At 42.1% G+C, this 20806-nt stretch overlaps 1 protein-coding gene across 6 annotated transcripts in view; it reads right to left on the bottom strand.

Annotated features, from left to right (window-relative positions):
• The window catches only part of mcf2l2 (MCF.2 cell line derived transforming sequence-like 2), a 145824-nt gene that overhangs the window by 39801 nt on the left and 85217 nt on the right, over positions 1 to 20806 (bottom strand). For all 6 annotated transcript variants that reach the window (XM_061737347.1, XM_061737346.1, XM_061737343.1 and 3 more), the window contains 4 exons: positions 15597 to 15663; positions 14254 to 14369; positions 14109 to 14178; positions 1296 to 1388 (listed from right to left, as the gene is read on the bottom strand). In XM_061737347.1, coding sequence (XP_061593331.1) covers positions 1296 to 1388; positions 14109 to 14178; positions 14254 to 14369; positions 15597 to 15663 — 346 coding nt within the window. The remainder of the gene's footprint in view (positions 1 to 1295; positions 1389 to 14108; positions 14179 to 14253; positions 14370 to 15596; positions 15664 to 20806) is intronic.

Consider the following 20806-nt stretch of genomic DNA (forward strand, 5'->3'; position numbering starts at 1 on the left):
TTAACATTTTCCTGTGCATATATTTCAATAAAAAAAAAAAAAAAAGACATACCTACACAGAGACATAACTACGGCTGTAATGCCACAATTATGATAAAATACAAGATAGCGTAGCGTACAGTAGCACATGGCTACTTAAAATGCAGAATGATGTCATTCTGCATATTAAGTAGCCATGTGCTACTGCACGCTACCTAAGCTTCTCTGGCCCAACAAAGGAAGCTGTCTTACTTTCTTTCTTTATTCATTTAAAGGAGCTGTATGTAAGAGCAATAATAAAACGAATCATAAAATGACCCCGATATATCAACAGACATTTAGAAATCATGTTCATTTCAAATACTTATGTCACTGACAACAGCACTCAAGCCAGGATATTCCAGTTTAAAAAGAGGAGTTGCAGCCCTCAACTGATGTTTATGTTGTCATTTTTTGTTTTGGCCTGAAGCTCCACCCTCCACCTATCTCCCAATCACAAAGTCAGTATTGTTTCGGCATCCGGGTTGCCAGCTCGGCTCTAATTATTGCAGCCATGGCAGCCTACGTTCCTGCTGCATTCTGCAGCCTACCTGGCAACCTCTGCTCGGGGGGAGGAGGGGGAGGGTACACGCCGCTCAACAATATTTTGAAAGTGACTGCAGTACCAGTTTTGGCCATTTCTTACAGACGGCTCCTTTAAGGACAGTTGTGCCTATTATTGACTCGATAGCACCATATACTGGATGAAAATGGAACACGCGTGTTGTGAAAACTACACAACACGCTTAAGTGATGCGTCTGCTGCACACCGAGGAAATGTACTTCCGGTTGCGAACAGTCAGGGAATGCGGACGCACGTGTGTGTGACCGCGTAAAAGAAACCTTCTAACAGTGACAGACAGACATGCACACGCTCTTAGGGTAGTACGCAGCTTCTTGTTACGTGTGATGTAGTCTGCGTACGTAACAATGCACGCACGCACGCACGCATGTGTCACAAAATGTTCTATCATCTTCATGCGTGCGTTCATGCGTGCGTTCGTAAAAAACGTGTAAATGTTACATGTAGTCACTACGCGTACTGTGATCACGCGTGTGCAGCAGTCATTACGCATGAACATGCGCGTACACGCGTGACCGTTATAAATCAATGGGGAAACTACATTACATGTTACCCATTGCTTTGCTGCCCAGGCGTCAAAGCACGCGCGAGTGACACGCTCAGTCGACAGCTGCGCACGCATTATGACTCGTATGGAACTTCATAGTGTGTGTGCATGTGTGCGCGTGTGTGCGTGTGCGTGTGCGTGCCAGACCTGGAAGAAGAGGCTGTCTCCACAGTGTCTCCAGAGGACTTCAGAGCGGGGTTTGTTCTGGCAGTACTTCTCATACACTTGAAGCTGTTCCTTCTAACAACACAGAGACGAGTCCAAGTAAAGTGAGGACCTTTCATGATATGCGTTTTTTTTTTTTTTTTTGGCAGCTCAGATTTCCAGCCATTGACTTGTAAACCTCAGCCTTTACTCAGCCCCTCTTAGGACACAACACTTAATGCATTATCCCGGAACCGAGTGCATTTCAGTAACGCCACCAACATGAACAGCTATATGTTAAATGTGAGCTCATTATGAAGCCTTATACAAAGCTGGCATGCTGTGTATGCTGTCATTAAAACCAGAACACAATGCTTTGGGTATCCATATTTTCATCAAATGTTGAAAAAGTGACATTTTACCATTTCTTGATAGAAGCAGCAATTCTCAAAATGTTTCAACAGAAAGTAGCAATTAAAGGTTGGAAAAGTAAGTTTTTTCTAAAGAGAAATGCATGGAGCATCATCTTGAAATGTATTAGGTTCTTCTGAAGCAGGTCAATGACATGACTGGTGTGATGCCCTTTGGTCAAGGACAGTAATCTGTTCAATTTCCGATTAAATTACATAAATAAGGTAATAAATATGTTTATAGTTAATAAATAGTCAAAGTAATTTCATGTTAAAATAGTTCAAATGTTTCAGAGTAGAACATCTTGATGGCAAATGATCTTTGTCGTATTCTACGTGCAGTTCTGTGAGCGAGTTAGCGCCTCACAAAAAGGAAGCAATCTTTAACGTATTTTCTCCGGTAATGTAAACTCCCACTTAAAAAGATGAGGTCCTGGAGTTGCCTAGCCAGTCTCCAGATCTCAACCCCATAGAAAATCATTGGAGGGAGTTGAAAGTCTGTGTTTCACAAATACCAGCAACAGTGAGGAAAACCTTGTGAAGACTTACAGAAAACCTTTGACCTTTGTCATTGTCAACAAAGGGTATATAACAAAGTACTGAGATGAAATTTTGTTATTGAACAAATACTTATTTTCCACTATAATCCATCGTCCGCCGCTTACCCGTTCCCGGGTCGCGGGGGCAGCAGTCTCAACAGGGATGGCCAGACTTCCTTCACCCCAGACACTTCGTCCAGCTCCTCCTCCAGCTCTTCCGGGGGGAGTCCGAGGCGTTCCCAGGCCAGCCGAGAGACATAGTCTCTCCAGCATGTCCTGGGTCTTCCTCGGGGTCTCCTCCCGGAGGGACATGCCTGGAACACCTCCCTAGGGAGGAGGGACATGCCTGGAACACCTCCCTAGGGAGGATCCGGTACAGATGCCCAAGCCACCTCAGCTGATTCCTCTCAATGTGAAGGAGCAGCGGCTCGACTCCGAGCTCCTCCCCGGTGACCGAACTCCTCACCCTATCTCTAAGGGAGCGTCCAGCCACCCTGCGGAGGAAACTCATCTCGGCCGCTTGTATCCGCAATCTTGTCCTTTCGGTCACTACCCAAAGTTCATGACCATAGGTGAGGGTAGGTGCGTAGATTGACCGGTAAATCGAGAGCTTTGCCTTTCGACTCAGCTCCTTCTTCACCACGACAGTCCGGTCCATCGACCGCATAACTGCGGACGCTGCACCGATCCGTCTGTCAATCTCACGCTCCATCGTTCCCTCACTCGTGAACAAGACCCCGAGATACTCGAACTCCTCCACCTGAGGCAGGACTTCTCCACCCACCCGGAGAAGGCATGCCACCCTTTCCCGGTGGAGAACCATGGCCTCGGTCTTGGAGGTGCTGATTCTCATCCCTGCCGCGTCGCACTCGGCCTCAAACCGCCCCAGCACATGCTGAAGGTCCCGGTCCAATGAAGCCAACAGGACAACGTCATCCGCAAAAAGCAGAGATGAAATCCTGAGGTTCCCAAACCGGATTCCCTCCGGCTAGGCTGCGCCTAGAAATCCTGTCCATAAAAAATATGAACAGGACCGGTGACAAAGGGCAGCCCTGCCGGAGTCCAACATGCACCGGGAACAAGTCTGACTTACTGCCGGCAATGTGAACCAAACTCCTGCTCCGATCATATAGAGACCGGACAGCCTTTAATAGAGGGCGCCGGACTCCATACTCACTGAGCCCCCACAGAAGGACACGAGGGACATGGTCAAATGCCTTCTCCAGATCCACAAAACACATGTAGACTGGTTGGGCAAATTCCCATGAACCCTCGAGCACCCTGAGGAGGGTATAGAGCTGGTCCAGTGTTCCACGACCGGGACGAAAACTGCATTGTTCCTCCTGAATCCGAGGTTCAACTATCGGCCGTAATCTCCTCTCCAGTACCCTGGCGTAGACTTTCCCGGGGAGGCTGAGAAGTGTGATCCCCCTATTCACAGATATCATGTGACGTCACACAGTACTCGCAGCGCCATCTTGAGGACCGACTTGCAACCATGGATCTATTATAAAAAAGCTTGCAACATGCCGTCTATCTGTTGTGCCGTGGGATGCGACAATAATAAGTCTAAAAAAACGGGATTGACCTTTTACCAGTGCTTTAAGTGGGCCGTGGGATATTGTGATATTTAAATGTTCTTCTATTTTCTTCCTGTCACTCGTGTTGAAAGCAGGTTGAAAGCGCTGTAGGAAACAGTCATGATGGGGATCCAGTTAGTTGAAATGAGAAGTTATCTCTATGATACCTCCTCATTTCACCACAAAAACCACAATAAAGTGGCAGAAAGAAATAATATGCTATTATTATATAGGTCCCGGAACATCGGACGGGAGGGAGAGAAAAGGTCCTGAAAGTGGGGAAAAAAACATTTAATAACTGCGTGTGGTGACGCAATCAAACGGCAAACAGCGTGGAATGAGCGACGTGTGGTGTTTAATGCTGCAAACATGTCAGCATATCAGATAATTACTGAGATGTGGGGAAAAAGCAGAGGACACGAGAAATGATCCAGGCTGAGTTGGATTTGGGAAACGGCTTGGAGCTTCGCCGGTGTATGGAGAAGGATTGTGGACCAGGTAGATATATATGTCCGCAAACGACAAATCTGGCAGGTTTTTGGCAGACTGGAGTGGAGTCAGTAATCGATTAGCTATTATATACGGATCGAAAACCTAAAGTATCAATTTTCTGTAGATACCGTTGCTGTTCTTCGGGAGTTAAGTGAGTTATTAGGTGAGACGTCATATTGGCTGCGCGACGGAAAGGTCCTCGGTCGGTTCATCAAGATGGCTCTGACAACAAAAATTGTCATGTGACTGAAACCCATGAATAGTTGGAACACACTCTCCGGTCCCCCTTTTAAAAACAGAGGGACCACCACCCCGGTTTGCCACTCCAGCGGTACTGTCCCCTTCCTCCATGCAATGTCGCAGAGGCGTGTCAACCAAGACAGCCCTACGACATCCAGAGACTTGAGGTACTCAGGGCGAATCTCATCCACCCCCGGTGGTCTCATACCACCCCCGGTGGTAATTTGCAAATACATTCTTTAAAAATCAGACAATGTGATTTTCTGGATTTTTTTTTTCATTTTGTCTCTCATAGTTGAGATATAACTGTGATGAAAATTACAGGCCTCTCTCATCTTTTTAAGTAGGAGAACTTGCACAACTGGTGTCTGACTAAATACTTTTTTGCCCCACTGTATGTGTACAAAAAAACACTTTGTAAATGTTGGTATTATCTTTGGGGGATAAAAATGCAATGCCAATATAAGGCACATGACATGAAGTTACATTATTCAATTTAATTGTGGTATTAAGATGTGTGTATTATTAGGGCCCGAGCACTTACAGTGCGAAGGCCCTATTGTATCTGTAGGAATTTTTTTTCCTTGTTTTTTTTGAATTTTTCCGACGAAATGAGGGCCTTTTTGCCCCCCTAAACGTGCCCCAAAAGTCACCAAATGTAACATGCACCCAGGTTATACATCAAAATGTGCATCTCGATCCTGCGACGATGGGCATTACTTTTCTCAGTCAAAAGCGTTACTGTGGCGACGATAGACGCCAAAAAGCGTGTCCCCCCTTCATCTGATTGGTTGATATCTGATAGTTCCTACTTTCTGCCAGAACTTTTGAATGGTTTGATATAGAGAGTCGTGGGTGGTGTCATCCGCTAAATGTCCAGGCCTGAAGAATCTACATGCAAGTCTTACAAGCTTCCACTGCAGCCTGAACGTGTACAAGGGTGGAGGGCCCGTTCATCGCTGCTTGCAGCTTTAATTATGTTATGTTTTTTCTTTTTCTGTATATTTCAGTTACAAAAACAAAACTTGTTAAAGGATTCATAAAAGAGCTTCAGTAAACTCAAGAAAAACACAGCTTGTGTGGAGACCTCTTTTATTTTGTACGCGAGCTGTGTAGCTTCGACACGTAGTAACGTGAGGACTGCAAAACTGGGTCTCAAAAAAGGATATTAGGAGCCACGGTCTCCCAGAAGTAGAGCTTGGTAGATGTTCAAACTGCCATTCAGAATAAATGACAATAGTAGTAGTAGCAGTGGCGGCTGGTGATAAAACATTTTGGGGGGCGCACTGGCGAGTGGGGATTACAACACAACTATAAACTCTACTTGAACATACATTTTTTTGTTATTTTTTATTACATATCACTACATATACTACATGTACATATACATATACAACATATACATGTAGCATATTTACATAAACATTTAATTTTTCAAGTAACAAAATAACATTTGAACAATTTTTTCAGTTATTATATATAGATATTCTCTGAAAAATGGTTCAAATATGTTATTTTGTTATTTCAAACATTTTAAAATTTGTTTTGTTGATGAGAAAATATGTTTCTCTATTTTTCTTATTTTTGTGAGGGGAGATATATATTGTTTTTCGGCACTACCTTGTTCTCTATAGCTGATATAGCATGAATTACTCCTATGTGGGATCAATAAAGTTCTTATTTTTGCCATCTGAGAAAATTAAATATATTATATTTGGTGCCTAACTGTTTCCCAAGTACATTAATGCATGTGTGAATGAATAAATGAGACGTAAAACGTACATTTCTTTGTAGAAAGGCGCTTTATGAAAATAAGTCAATTTACTTGTATTAGTTTACAGCGCAGTCTTGCCACATCCAATATGGCGGAGACGTTGACGTATCGCAGCAGCTCCATGGGAGGAGGAGGAGACGTGTCTATGGTTTTACCCAGAATCCCCTGCAGCAGCTCCATGGGGCGGATACGGATACATGTCTATGGCTGTGACTCGTTATATAATACATCCATGCTGTGACTCCGTTGAGTCATGAGTAACTGCAGGCAGGGAGTAGCGAGTGACATCACAGGGGGGCGTGCTGCGAACTAAGCACTGGGCGTACCGCAAACCAAGCCGCCCAATGAAATTCAAACGCGGGGAACATATATTTCCCGATCGTTTATCATTTTATTCTTTTATCTTTGTCTTTTTCTTTTATCTTTAGCTCATTTTTAATAACCATGTATATACACCACCACTAAAAATGCATGGAACTATTAATAATGCATGAATATGTGATGGTAGGCAAATACACACACACACACACACACACACACACACACACACACACACACACACACACACACACACACACACACACACACGTAAACTTTTATCTTTTATATAGGCACAGCACTATTTACTATATGCTTAGTATCATTACAGATCTTCGTGATACACTAACCCTTACGTATAATTAATATTTGACACTGTTATACTACTTAGCATATCTGATGTATTTTTTGTTCTTGCTTAGTAGGCCTAAATCGCTCTGAATTAAACGTCTAAATATATATATATATATATATATATATATATATATATATATATATATATATATATATATATATATATATACACAATTTACAATTTAGGCATTTAGCAGTAGCCTATATATTATAGATAAACACATACTTGGATGAATCCGCAATTATCTAATGGAAATAGTTATAATAAATTAGATAAATATAATGTATAATGTTGGTTTACAATGATGTCATTGTAAACCCACTGATTGGCTTGGATCGCAGCACACCCACTGCAGTTCTCACCACGCCCCCACTCCCCTCGCACCACGCCCCCCCTCCCTGCCTGCAGTTACCCATACTTGACTCCGTTTGTAGCGAGCGACAGATACAGTCGCGCATCTACACTGTCAGGGGTGTGACTTTGATTGACAGCTCATGAATCAATCAGATTGGATGAAGAATGACAGAAAACACGCTGATTGGCCACGGAGGAGAGAGCTGCGTCCCAAGGAGAAGCTTTAAGTAACCAATTAGAGACCAGCATGAAGTCACATGGAAGAAAAGTTTAAGAACATACAATACACACTCATTTGACCGACGCCCCTCGCCACTGAAACCTATGTATTTCAGTCTGCACAAAAAACAACTCTGAATAAACCTAGTATGAAAAATTAGGCTTAGGCTTGAAAAATTAAGTCAGACACATTTTATGAGTGCACAGATGTGATAATTATGTTTTTATTACGTCATTTATGTGTACTGCGTCTAAATTTATTTTTTTTCCCCCTGTAATTTTAATGGGGGCGGCGCCCATGCGCCCCCTATTGACAAGCCGCCACTGAGTAGTTTTTAATTTATTTTTATTAAGATTTCAATTTAACGTGTCACCTTGATCAGGTCACATCTGAGGTTTTTGCTCTCTCAGATTTTTACTTTATTTTGGTGTCTATAGTACACTAGTAACTTATAACTTATATAATAACTTATTTTCAATCACTTGTCATAGATAGAAGCTCACATTTGAAGGGGATCACAAACACAGCTTTTGCAAGAATTCTTTTTTTTTTTTTTTTTAATTTTGTTTGTATTTCGAAGTGCACTCAAATATTACAATCTCCAAACATGAGAGAACAGAAAGAGAGAAGGGATATACTTCCAGAGGTGCTGAAATCATACATGAATTGTCTCTCAGCCTTTCTTCCTGTTATATCAACTTATAGTCCACTTCTTCTTACTTTTGAAAAGGAAAAAAATAAAATGGGTACAACAAATAAGCAAAGCCATGTGCATATTCATACGCACCATCCCCACACCTGTGCGTATATACTTAAGCACATCCTTACACCCATATACATATACACGTACCATAAAAATAAAAATATTGAATGATAAGTGTATAACTATATACATCCAGAGAGAGATAAAGTAAAAGGAACATACAGCAGTTTGGCTTCACTGTTTCATAAACCTACTATAATGGTCAAAACAGGCACCAAGATGAATGTATCCTATGGAGATGCAAAAAACAAAGAAAAACAAAAAAAAAAAAACAATGTCCTTCAATGCATTGTTATATCCAAATCTGGTCTCAGGGGACCAATATACTGCCTCCATTTTTCACAACATTGTAAAAAGTAGCCCATTTTAAGATTTATCGAGAAGGTGATCTATTCCATCTTATATATTTCAAAAGTCACATCTATCCAATCGTTTGAGGTAGGCCCTGAAGCCATCATCCATTTTTTGGTTAAAGCCTTTTTCCCAGCCGTCAATAATATACCCATGTATCAATACCTCTCAATTCTAGGGGGTAAAGACCCAGGTATATGGTTTTAAAATCAAAAAGGTATTTGTATGTTAAAGATGGTTTGTATGGCTCCATGTATGTCAGTCCAATATTTCAATATGTTTCGACAAGCCCAAAAAATATGAAAGTGATTTGCCACTCGACAACCACAATTTCTCCAACACTGAGAGTTACCATTGTCGTAATGTGACTTCACATGTGGGGTAATAAAAAACCTTGCAACATTCTTCCAGCAGAATTCCTTCCATGCATGAGATTTTGTGCATTTCTACTGAGAAGAGCATATATCCTGCCATTCTTCCACTGTTATTCGTAAACCTCCTTCTTTCTCCCACCTTTCCTTAATATATTCAGTGGAGTGGTTCTCCAGAGCCTTAATACACTTATATAATTGTGATATAATCCCTCTATTTTTTTCTGATTTGTATGCATTTATGAATAGTTGAGTAAAAGCTTTATTGGTATCTTTAGTATCAATCTTTTTGATCTTTTGATTGTAATAATTTCTTAATTGGAAAAATCTCAATTGATCATCTCTTTCTAATGTGTATGTCTCTCTTAGAGTTTGAAAGCACATCATTTCATTTTTTTCTACGATGCCACTCATAGATGTTATGCCTTTTGTTATCCAGGATTTGAATCTATGGTCGAGAGTATTTGGAGTAAACTCTGAGTCATATGCACACCAACTTAGGATTTTAACATCCTCTTCTAGGTCATGTTTTTCTATAACCTTTTTCCAGACTTTCAGCACTGATTTTACCCATGGGTTTTTTTTAATTTATCTATGTATCTCGGCAGGTTTTTGTCTGGCAATATGGCCTGTATATGAATACCAGGTAATATTTTAGTTTCAATATCCTTCCATTGTGCAATGTAGGATGGGTTACACCAACACAATAAAGTTCTGATTTGTGCTGCGTTATAATAACGGTAAACCCCAACCTCCTTTTTCTTTGGGTAGCTGTAACGTTTTGAATAAGACTCGAGGTCTTTTTCCTTGCCATATAAATCTCGAGATCATCTTGTCCCATTCTGCAAATTTATCTTGGGTAACTGTAACTGGAAGGGCCTGGAAAAGATATAGGAATCTTGGTAAAACATTAATCTTGATTGTTTCTATTCTCGAGCTCAAGCTCAGGAAGGGTACAAGATTCCACCTTGCAAGGTCTTCTTTAATTTTACAGTGCAGAGGGTCATCATTTTTCTCATAACCTTGATATGTCCTTGGGTAAGATCACCCCTAAGTATTTAAAGGATTCTGTTTTCCACTTCAATGGGTATGCATTCTTAAATTTTAGCAGATAGGCTTAAGTTGTATGTAAGAATTTCGGTCTTGTTAATATTAAGCTTATATCCTGATAGTGGGCCAAGCGCTTGTAAGAATTTCATCACTTCAGGCAAAGATGTCTCAGGTTGTCTTAAATATAAGAGGACGTCATCCGCGTAACATGCTATTTTATGTTCTATTCCATTAATTGTAATGCCACTAATTTTATCATTCTGTCTAATATATTGAGCAAGTGGCTCCAAAAAAATCGCGAAAAGGAGTGGGGACCAGGCACAACCCTGTCTCACTCCTCGTTCTAATGAAATAGGATGGGATATGTGACCATTGATTTTGAGTTTTGAGTTTCGGATTGTCATAAATAGCTTTTATAGCGTTTATCGCTGGTTCATTGAAACCAAATTTATTTAGAACTTTGTAAAGATATTGCCAGCTGACCGAATCAAAGGCTTTTTCGCGTCTAAACTTAGTATCATAGCCTTAACTTTTTGTTGTCGAATATGATCCATAATATGTAATGTACGTTTTATATTATCATGTGTTTGACGCATGCGTATAAATCCTGTTTGGTCGTTATGGATCAAATTGGGGAGGAATTCTTCCAATCTTCTTGCCATTACAGATGTGTATATACGATAGTCAACATTAAGGATGGAGATTGGTCTATATGACCCACATTCAATCCTATCCTTTCCCTCTTTCGGAATAAGAGATATAATGGCCTCTTTCCACGTGGGCGGAGTCACTGCCTTCTCTAGAGCCCAGTTGCATGTTGTTAGCAGAATAGGCATGAGCTCCTTTCTGAATGCCTTATACCACTCGGTTGTGAAACCATCACTTCCTGGTGATTTGTTAGCTTTTAATCTGGTGATGGCTTCATTTAATTCTTTTGTAGTTATTTTAGCATTCAGGGCCTTGTTTTGGTCTTCAGTCAACACTGGTAGTTCTAATGTCTCCAGAAAGGAGTCAATTTGGTCGTCATTATCCTCAGACATTCTAGAGTATAATCGTTTGTAAAATAGTTCAAAGATTGTTTGTATTTTGTCCCGTTTGTTCTCTATATAATTTTTCTGAGGGTCTCGTATTTTGTATATAGTGCTGTCCGCCTCTTTCTTTCTCAATTTTCTTGCTAATAGTTTTGTGAACTTAGAGCCGTTCTCATAGTACTTTTGTTTAGTAAATAACATTTTTGTTTCAATTTCTTGTGTATAAATCATGTCTATTTCATTTCTAATTTTCTTTACCTGCTGTAGTATGTTGGTGTTTTGGCCCTGTGCATGTTTATTTTCCAGCAATTTTAATTGGTTTTGTAGATCTAGTAGTTTCTTCTGCCGTTTTTTCTTCTTCAGTGAGGCCACAGCTATAATTTTGCCTCTCAGAACAGCTTTTGCTGCATCCCATATCATAGGAGGTGAGACGTCCTCGGTAACATTATCCTCTATATACATTTGAATTTCTGTGCTCATTCGCTTTTTAAATGACGGGTCATTGAGAAGGCTCGAATTGAAACACCATGTTGTATTTCTAGGGCTGTTCTCCAAGTTTAAGGTGATATATATTGGGGCGTGGTCACTCAGGTCCATCGATCCTATGTCTGCATCCTTAATCCTTGATCTATCTTTACCGAAAGTGATGAAATAATCAATTCTGGTATACACAGAATGAGGGGCAGAGTAATGTGTATATTGCCTACTTTTGGGGTACATGTCTCTCCATATGTCTATTAAACCGATATCTTTCAATAATTTATTGAACTTTTTAGCTACTGCTTTATGAGTGTGAGTATGGTTCGACACATCCAATTTTGGTTGCAAGTGAACATTCAAATCCCCTCCACATATTAAGATACCCACAGTTCCACTTATTATTATGTCAAATATCTTTTGAAAAAAAGAGAAGTCACTACTAGGAGGGGCGTAAATATTTAAGAGAGTGATCTCATTCCCATCTATTGCACCCCTCACTAGAATAAACCTTCCCTCCTTATCTTTTTGCTCATATTTATGTTCAAATGAAATCTTGTTTGAAATCAAAATGGCTACCCTTCGTTTGTGATTAGATTTATAGGATGAAAAAAAGATTTTTGTAAATCCCATTTTACAAAGTTTTTCATGTTCCTTACTATCCAAATGTGTCTCCTGTAGGTAAACAATATGTGCCTTCTCTTTTTTCATTTTGGCAAGTATTTTACTGCGTTTAATGGGGTTAAGGATACCGTTAACATTGAAGGAAACTATCTTAATATTTTCACGTGCCATCTCTCATATGAGTTGTCTCAAATAACTCCAAAACCTCTGCTGCAAACAGTCTCTCTGGCAGAACAAGAAAACAAAAACAGTGAATACTGGGAAAAATAACACTTAACAAAATCAACAAAAAAAGGGAAAGGTTTCCACGGATTGACCCTTTAACTGACTAGAGAAAATCTCTAATCTGGAAGGGAAAACCTCTCTACACCGACGTGAGAGTAGGGCCCTCCAAAGCAGTATGGTCCATAAAATAAATGTGTCCATCACAAATTCTTTCTATTTTCATCCTCCGACTGAATTTTCAACTCTTTCTTTTTATATGGAATACGTGAAGAGAGCAATATCTTCCCATCCGAGAAAAGTATTTGCTTATTTTGCCTCAAACTGTTCAATTTCCTTCATCATGTCATATTTTACATTATGTAATGAGTAGTTACAGTTTGCTCTTCGTTAATCAGTGTTACCTCATGTGTAGGCTTTTATCCGGGACAGTTTTGTCCATTTTTAGGAGGGGGAATCCCTACTGAATACCTGAAGCCTTTCCAATGCGTCGGCTCTCCTGGGGAAAACCCTCGCTGGTCGCCCCTCCCCTGACGCGCGCCAGGCATGGAGGTCCAGGTGGTGGAGCGGATCTTCTGGCGGCGGTATAACGGTGACTGGGAAGCCCCTCTCCTTCATATCCTTCATCGCGTCGCTGATCTTGTTGTAGATTCGGGTGCCGTCTTCATAAAAGACCCGGAGTCTGGCTGGATACGGAGTTTGAAAGCGGATCTTTTTCTCCTTCAGTACACGTTTCACTTCGTTATATTCCTTTCGCTTGTTCAGTATTGCGGCCGGGTAGTCGTGATCGAAAAAGAGTCTCTGATCATTCAGATGAATCACTTTCATTTCCCAGGCTTTGCGCAGAACTTCTTCCTTCGTTTTGTACCGGAGGAATTTAATCACTATGGATCTGGGTTTGCCGGTGGCCGGAGGCTTCGGGCCAAGCGCCCTGTGCGCTCTTTCAATATGCAGCTCCGCGGACCGGGGAATGTTCAGTTTTCTCTGAGGAGATTTTCCACATAAGTCACCATTGAGCTTCCTTCCTCGCCCTCTGGTACGTTGTAGAGCCTAATATTCTCTCTCCGCGCTCTTCCCTCCTGGTCGACGAGTTTCTCCGCGTGCTGAGCTTGAACTTTCAGCACGTTTCTCAGTGTATGCTCCATATTCAGCAGCCTGCCCTCCGCCTCATCAATGCGCTCCTCCGCCTCGCCTATTCTTCGGTTGGTTTTATTAATCTCTTCTTTAATATCTCCCAGCTGCCGGCTGTTTTCCTGTCGGAAGTCTCGAATCTCCTGCAAAATCTTCTCCATGTTCACTTCAGTTTTTTCATTCAACTCCACCTGCTCGTTGTCTTTTCCGTTAGCTTCAGCATCTGCGCCTCGTGGATCGTTGTCGTTCTCGTTTGAGTCGGTCGCATTGTTTTTATTCTTGCTTTTGTCTCTCGTTTCCATCTTTCCCCGCTATCTAACTGTTTGTGGCACTTTATATGTTCTTTTCGTCTAATAAGCAGGGTGTTTATAAATTTTGTCGGAGGAGAAGGTGGATTATGCTGCCATCTCAAGATGGGGTGGAGCCGGAAGTCTTTTGCAAGAATTCTAAACAATATCTGCTCTTGTTGGACAAATAAATAAAGCACACAAGACACCATTTCTACACTACTCACCCTTTTCAGAAAACAGGTTCCCACGAACTCTGGTTTCTCGGCACAGTCCTCCAGCTCCATAAGAAATGTTCTGCAAGAAATGTATGATCAACACTTCAATTATTTCATGCCCCAGTCACTACCATAGGTGATGGATTACACCTACTTGTTGTGAAATTCGTATATTTCTGGAAGGTTGCCAAACAGCACATCCCTTTTGTTCTCCAGTGATGATGGGATAAGGTGGCTGAGCTCGGAATTACTCAGTTGAGAAAAGTATCCCTGCGGAGCGGGGTGACAACATTAAACAATGGAGGCAAGAAATAAAAGTAGACACAACAACTAGTCAACACAGCAAAAATTTGTTCATTACTTCAGTCCAAGACAATCTGAGAAACAGGGAATTCATTATGTGCCCATCTCTGTGAAAATGTTTCCATTTGAAGTCAAGAAAGCAGTGTGTGTTTGTTTGTTTGTTTGTTTAAAGAGACACACTTAGATCATCAAAAAGCCAGAGTGCAAACTCTGGCTTTTTGATGAACTGATTGTTGTTGTGTGTGTAAAATAAGAAGGTTATTGTTCAAATCAGACATAGCATTTCATCATCATCATATCACAAATAGGCTCAGAAACAATGGCGGAAGTATGAAAACTAAGATTCTTTTGTAGCTCTGAATGTAAGGACCTTATAGTCAGTCTATTTTTGATAAAACCTCCTACAGTCAGGAGCAGCAAGTTTCCATGTTGCTGGATATACAGTACAATCATCTGATTATTCTGATTGGCCAGTGGTTAATAAGGCCTCCAGATGTCAATCCTGTAATGTGATGTATACCTTTAAAAACAGTTTGGATCAGAAAACGTTCATGTTTCCATTGTATGTACAATTTGTGGTATTTACAGACATACAATGGTAGGCTAATGTTTGGTTTAAGAAAAAACAATGATGCCACGTGTAAGTAAACCTAACCAGCTATCACTATGAAGCAATATGCTGCCTTAGAGCAAGACCAATATACTAGACTAAGTATATATATATATATATATATATATATATATATATATATATATATATATATATATATATATATATATATATATATATATATATATATATATATCTATCTCGGTAGATCACTCTAGGGCACATCTATGACGGCTCCATCCTGAGATCATCCAGTTGAACCATTGGGACGACTTAAGTTAGTAGGGAATAGGTACAAATTATCATATTTATAGTCCGTAAATGTGCGCAAATATAAACTATTTTTATATGGATCAATTCAAACAATATAATTTACATGTGAAAAAAAAAAAAAAAAAAAAAAAAAAAAAAAAATCCTAATTCTGAAGGCGGGGCGGCTTTTATTTTGATGTGGAGACGCGCCATAATCACTTACATGTTGCGGAAACCCTGCAAATTTACTGAGCAACTGAGCAAATTTTGGGGTACAGGCAGCATTTCAGAAATTAAACTGGACCTTTTATGACAGAATCGTCACTGTGTACCTCCATGATGCTTTCTAGTTCTTCCACATATATCTTCTCTGTTTTGATGAGCTCAGTCATGATGTGTCTGCAGTAACAAACAAGAGTAACAAACAGATGTTATTACAAGTTCAAGTTTATAAAGCACTTTAAAAACAGCAACAGCTGACCAAAGTTACATTACAAAAACGACCGATGGCAAGAAAATGTATGTTAACCCTTTGAATTTACCTGGTTTTCTTTTAATTTGCCATAAAATATGACCCGGTGTTGGTGTGTTACATCATAGGAAAGGACAATGTGCTTAAACTAATAACACTAGGTGATCAAGAGCACATCATGTACATAAGGCTCAAAAGAGATACAACATATCCCAAGAATAACATCTACAGGCCTTAAGACATCATTAGTAATGGCAAATGTCTCTGTAAGAGTCTGCCTTACACACGTCATTAAACAGGTCCATACATGTCCCCAGCACAAAACCACTTCTCTCCAAAAGGTATTGCTGTCCCCCTGAAGATTAACACAGAATACCGTCACAATCCACACTTTTACTGATGAAACTAAATTGGAGTTGTCTACCAGTTGACACCAAAAGCGTAGCATTTCCCATCACTAAAACATCCTCCATGGGTGAAGCTTAGTGAGGGGAACATGTTGTTTGGGCCTGATTGCTGCTGCCGGACCAGGTCCACTTACAAATCAGTGAAGGGAAAGTTATTTCTAAGCATATCACAATAGGCTATGTTTAAATTCAATTTTTCAGTTCACCTAGGCCTGGGGTCTTCAGTTCCAGTTCTCACGGTCCAGTGTCCCTGGCTCCAGAAAGTGCTCTGCAATTTCCCTGCTCCAACACCCCCCAGGTAAAAATGACTGTCATTAACAGACTTGTGCAGAGCATACTGTTGATTGACAACTAATTAGAATCAGGTGTGCTGAAGCAGGGAAACATGTAATACAAGAAGGTGAACCTCTACTATCCATCCATCCATTATCTATACCCGCTTTATCCCTTGGGGGGTCACGGGGGTCTGCTGGAGTCTATCCCAGCTCATTTCAGGTGAGAGGCAGGGGTTACACCCTGGACAGGTCACCAGTCCATCACAGGGCCACATATAAACACACAAACCATGCTCACAACAACCACACTCACACCTACGGGCAATTTAGAATCACCAATTAACCTAATATGCATGTTTTTGGACTGTGGGAGGAAGCCGGAGTACCCGGAGAGAACCCACGCAAGCACGGGGAGAACATGCAAACTCCACACAGAAAGGCCCCTGCCGAACCGGGGACCTTCTTGCTGTGAGGCAACAGTGACCACTAAGGCCCAATCTCAATACTCCCCCTACTTTTCTTCACTCGCCCTTCTTTTCTTCCCTAACCCCTAAAAAAGAAGGGGGAGATTTTAGGGCACTTGAGATCTAGGGCACTTGGCCCAGGTGCCTGTCCCATTCTCCTACTCCCCCTCGTTTCCATCCCTACCCTGATCAGGAAGCAGAGAGCCAAAAGCTGTTTTAATTTCAGCTGTAGCGCCGTTAATATGGCAATTTATTAAGTTTTAATATTTTTTCAGGTATAAAGGTAACCTTAAGATCCACAACCTGGGCTCAGTTTATCCAAATAACGCCTGTTAAGAAATTTGACCCGATGTTTTCGGAGATGAGAAGAGCCGCCGCCCCCGGGGAGCAGCCTCAGCTCACAGCCCGAGAAGAGACGTATCCCCCGGGGCAAGCTGCTGCGTCGCCCCGGGAGAGAAACTCTCTCCTGGGACGCAGCTCTGTTGAGAATTACGCTGGCTGAAATAAATCATTTAGGAAGATGTTGGTTTAATAGATGAGTTTGGGTCCACGTTAAATCGACGCAGAGCCTACGGCGTAGGGTGCGGCGTACGGCGCGCGTCGCCGCATACATCGACGCAGACCTTACGGCGTAGGTTACGTAGGCTCTGTGTTGGTGTAACGCGGAACCATAAATCCCTTTATTCTGGCGTGATCTTCCGCAACTTTATCTGAAAATGTGTAAATTACCCAGATAACAGCTGGATTACTTTGTGGTTTCTGAAGACTATTATATCAGAAACATCCAAAACAAATCTGACGAGTCACAGGATTATTTCTATTTCTCTGAGACAAGTCTGCCTGTTTGCCTTCGGTCGGCGAGTCAAATCGACGCAGAGCCTACGGCAAAAGCATTCTGGGAAATTTTCATACCCCCTCGCTCGCCAAGTCAGCATCTGAAATCCCTCGATTTGAAGGGGCTATTCTCAGCCCCTAGCCCTCATTATGCCCCCTCCCCCTAGGTGAAAAGAGGAATTGGGACACCACTACCTTCACGGGAACGCGCAAAAGTTAGGGTTAGTGAAGAAAACGAGGGCGAGGGGGAGTATTGGGACGCAGCCTAAGCCACCGTGCTGCCCACTAACCTCTACTAATAGATAGATATACTTGGTTGTAATCCGTAAAACAATGAAAAGACTATGTATCTTAAAAACTGACCCCCAACAGCTTAAAATATGATCTGACATGCACACCAGCACCATCTTGCTCCAGAAATTGGAGAAGTTTTATGCTTTGCTTTCAACAGTCGTTCCTCCTCGGTCTACCACTTTGACTTGAACAGTGATCGATGGTGCAACCTGATATTGATGTACTTTGAGTTCACCTTGAATCTGTTTGGAAACTGTTCTGGGCTCATCCCATTCCATATGCATTATCCATCTTTTCAAACAATCAGTTTTTCTCTTCTGGCCATGTCCAGGGAGGTTGGCTACAGTCCCTAGGCTCCTTTTAAGAAATGAGACTCTCTAGCGCCACCCTTCGCCACGACGGCCGTTGGGGGTACTGCAGCCAACAGCGAAGCCGGCACGGGAGAACGGGGAGAACGTGCATGCAGCGTCATGTGACGTCACATCCGCCGCCCAGTGCGGGAAATTCGGAGTCCGAATTGCAGCACATTTTGCAGCACACAGCCTGTTCAAGGCAACGGAGAGATACGGTAGAGGGCTCATTCTTTTTGGTTTGGAACGCTTCATCTGAAATTATTACTAGAAAACTTAAAATGTATACGCATTTCTTTTCATAAATCCTGCCTCAAGCTCCTTTAAATATAAAATGTTGCGCCAGGCCTGGCTTGCGTGCAAAATTTGGTGACTTTTGGGGCATGTTTAGGGGGCAAAAAGGCCCTCCTTTCGTCAGAAGAATAATAAAAATTAAAATTAAAGCTGCAAGCAGCGATGAACGGGCCCTCGCACTCATGGCCTTAAGCATATCAGAAATGACACCACCCACGACTTTCTATGTCAAACCATTCAAAAGTTATGGCAGAAAATAGGAACTATGAAATATCGACCAATCAGAAGAAGGGCGGGGCTAATTTGTTGTTCAAACAAAGTTAGAACAGCATTATAGAGGATAACAAAAGTAACCCACATTGTCTGTTCATCACTGTAGCCAGGCTGACAAAGAGCCACAACTCTGTTGAGTGGCTGTGGGCGTTTCTTCAGCTTTAGCATTTTCTTAGGCTCCGACTTGACTCTAGACCGGTGGTCACCAGCCCTGGTCCCCAAGATCTACTGTCCTGCATGTTTTTGATGTTTCCCAGCACACCTGATTCTAATTAACGGTCCTCATTAGCTTGTTATCAAGGTCTCTGTTGTTGTGTGCTGAAGCAGGTTAGCATCTAAAACATGCAGGACAGTAGATCTCGAGGACCAGGGTTGGTGACCACTGCCCTAGACTGTTTCAATCCTGTAGACCTCCCTGAGCTGACCTCAGTCGTCAATAGACCTAAACCAGCTCAATGTATCCTTAACCTTAGGATATGTGCCACAGGTTTTTAAAGTTTCAATAATTAAACCTTTACTTAAAAACCCTCTCTTGATCCAGATATTTTAGCTAATTATAGACCAACTTCCAATCTTCCATATGTCTCTAAAATTCAGGAAAAGCTAGTTGCAAGCCAGTTATTGACAAGGGTGTGTGGCGGACCGGAGTGCACCACAATGGCGCGGAGTGTTCAGTAGACGTCTTAATAAAAGTCAACCTCACAGCAGGCAATACAGCAGAGTTCAGTCCTCAGGATCGTGGTAACGTTCAGAGTGGCAGGAGAGCGAATACCAGAAAACAGCTGGTGTGAGCACTGAGTAGATCTGGAAGCTGGAACACAGGAACTGAAACGCCGGTCAGTCAGAGGAATCGCCAGGCAGCCCAGGGAGCAGGCAAACAGAAACTAGAGACGCTCAGGCAGAACTCATGGTCTGGGACAGAAGGCTGACTTGATTACCAGGACACAGACAGGCGAACAGGTCGGGGACAGAAGGCTAAGGTGATTACCAGGACAGAGACAGGAGGCTTACCAGGACAGAGACAGAAGGCTGTGGTGATTACCAGGATGGAGACAGGCGAACAGGTTGGAGACAGAAGGCTGAGGTGATTACCAGGACGGAGACAGGCGAACAGGTCGGCGACAGAAGGCTGAGGTGATTACCAGGACGGAGAAAGAAGGCTGAGGTGATTACCAGGATGGAGACAGGCGAACAGGTCGGGGACAGAAGGCTGAGGTGATTACCAGGACGGAGACAGAAGGCTGAGGTGATTACCAGGACTGAGACAGAAGGCTGAGGTGATTACCAGGATGGAGACAGGCGAACAGGTCGGGGACAGAAGGCTGAGGTGATTACCAGGACGGAGACAGAAGGCTGAGGTGATTACCAGGATGGAGACAGGCGAACAGGTCGGGGACAGAAGGCTGAGGTGATTACCAGGACGGAGACAGAAGGTGGAGCTGGAGTGGATGTGCCAGTTATGTGACCATTTGTATAGAAGTTATCTACAGTATTTGAGGTTTTTCAGTCAGGGTTCAGAATGCATGATAGCACAGAGACAGCACTGGTTCGAGTCACGAATGACCTTATGGCCTCAGATAAAGGATTAGTTTCCATACTGGTTCTACTGGATCTCAGTGCTGCTTTTGACAGTGTAGATCATGGCATCTTACTGCACAGGTTAGAGCATGTTGTTGGGATTAAAGGGACAGCTCTACGTTGGTTTAAATCATATCTATCTGACAGGTTCCAGTTTGTTCATGTACATGAGGTTTCTTCAGAACAGTCAAGGGTCTGTTTTGGTGTTCCGCAGGGTTCAGTGCTAGGGCCAATCTTGTTCAGTTTATACATGCACCCATTGGGAAGTTTAATCCAGAATCACAGCATACACTTTCATTGT

This window comes from Cololabis saira, chromosome 13 (genome assembly GCF_033807715.1).
Source record: "Cololabis saira isolate AMF1-May2022 chromosome 13, fColSai1.1, whole genome shotgun sequence".
In the NCBI taxonomy this organism is placed as follows: Eukaryota; Metazoa; Chordata; class Actinopteri; order Beloniformes; family Belonidae; genus Cololabis; species Cololabis saira.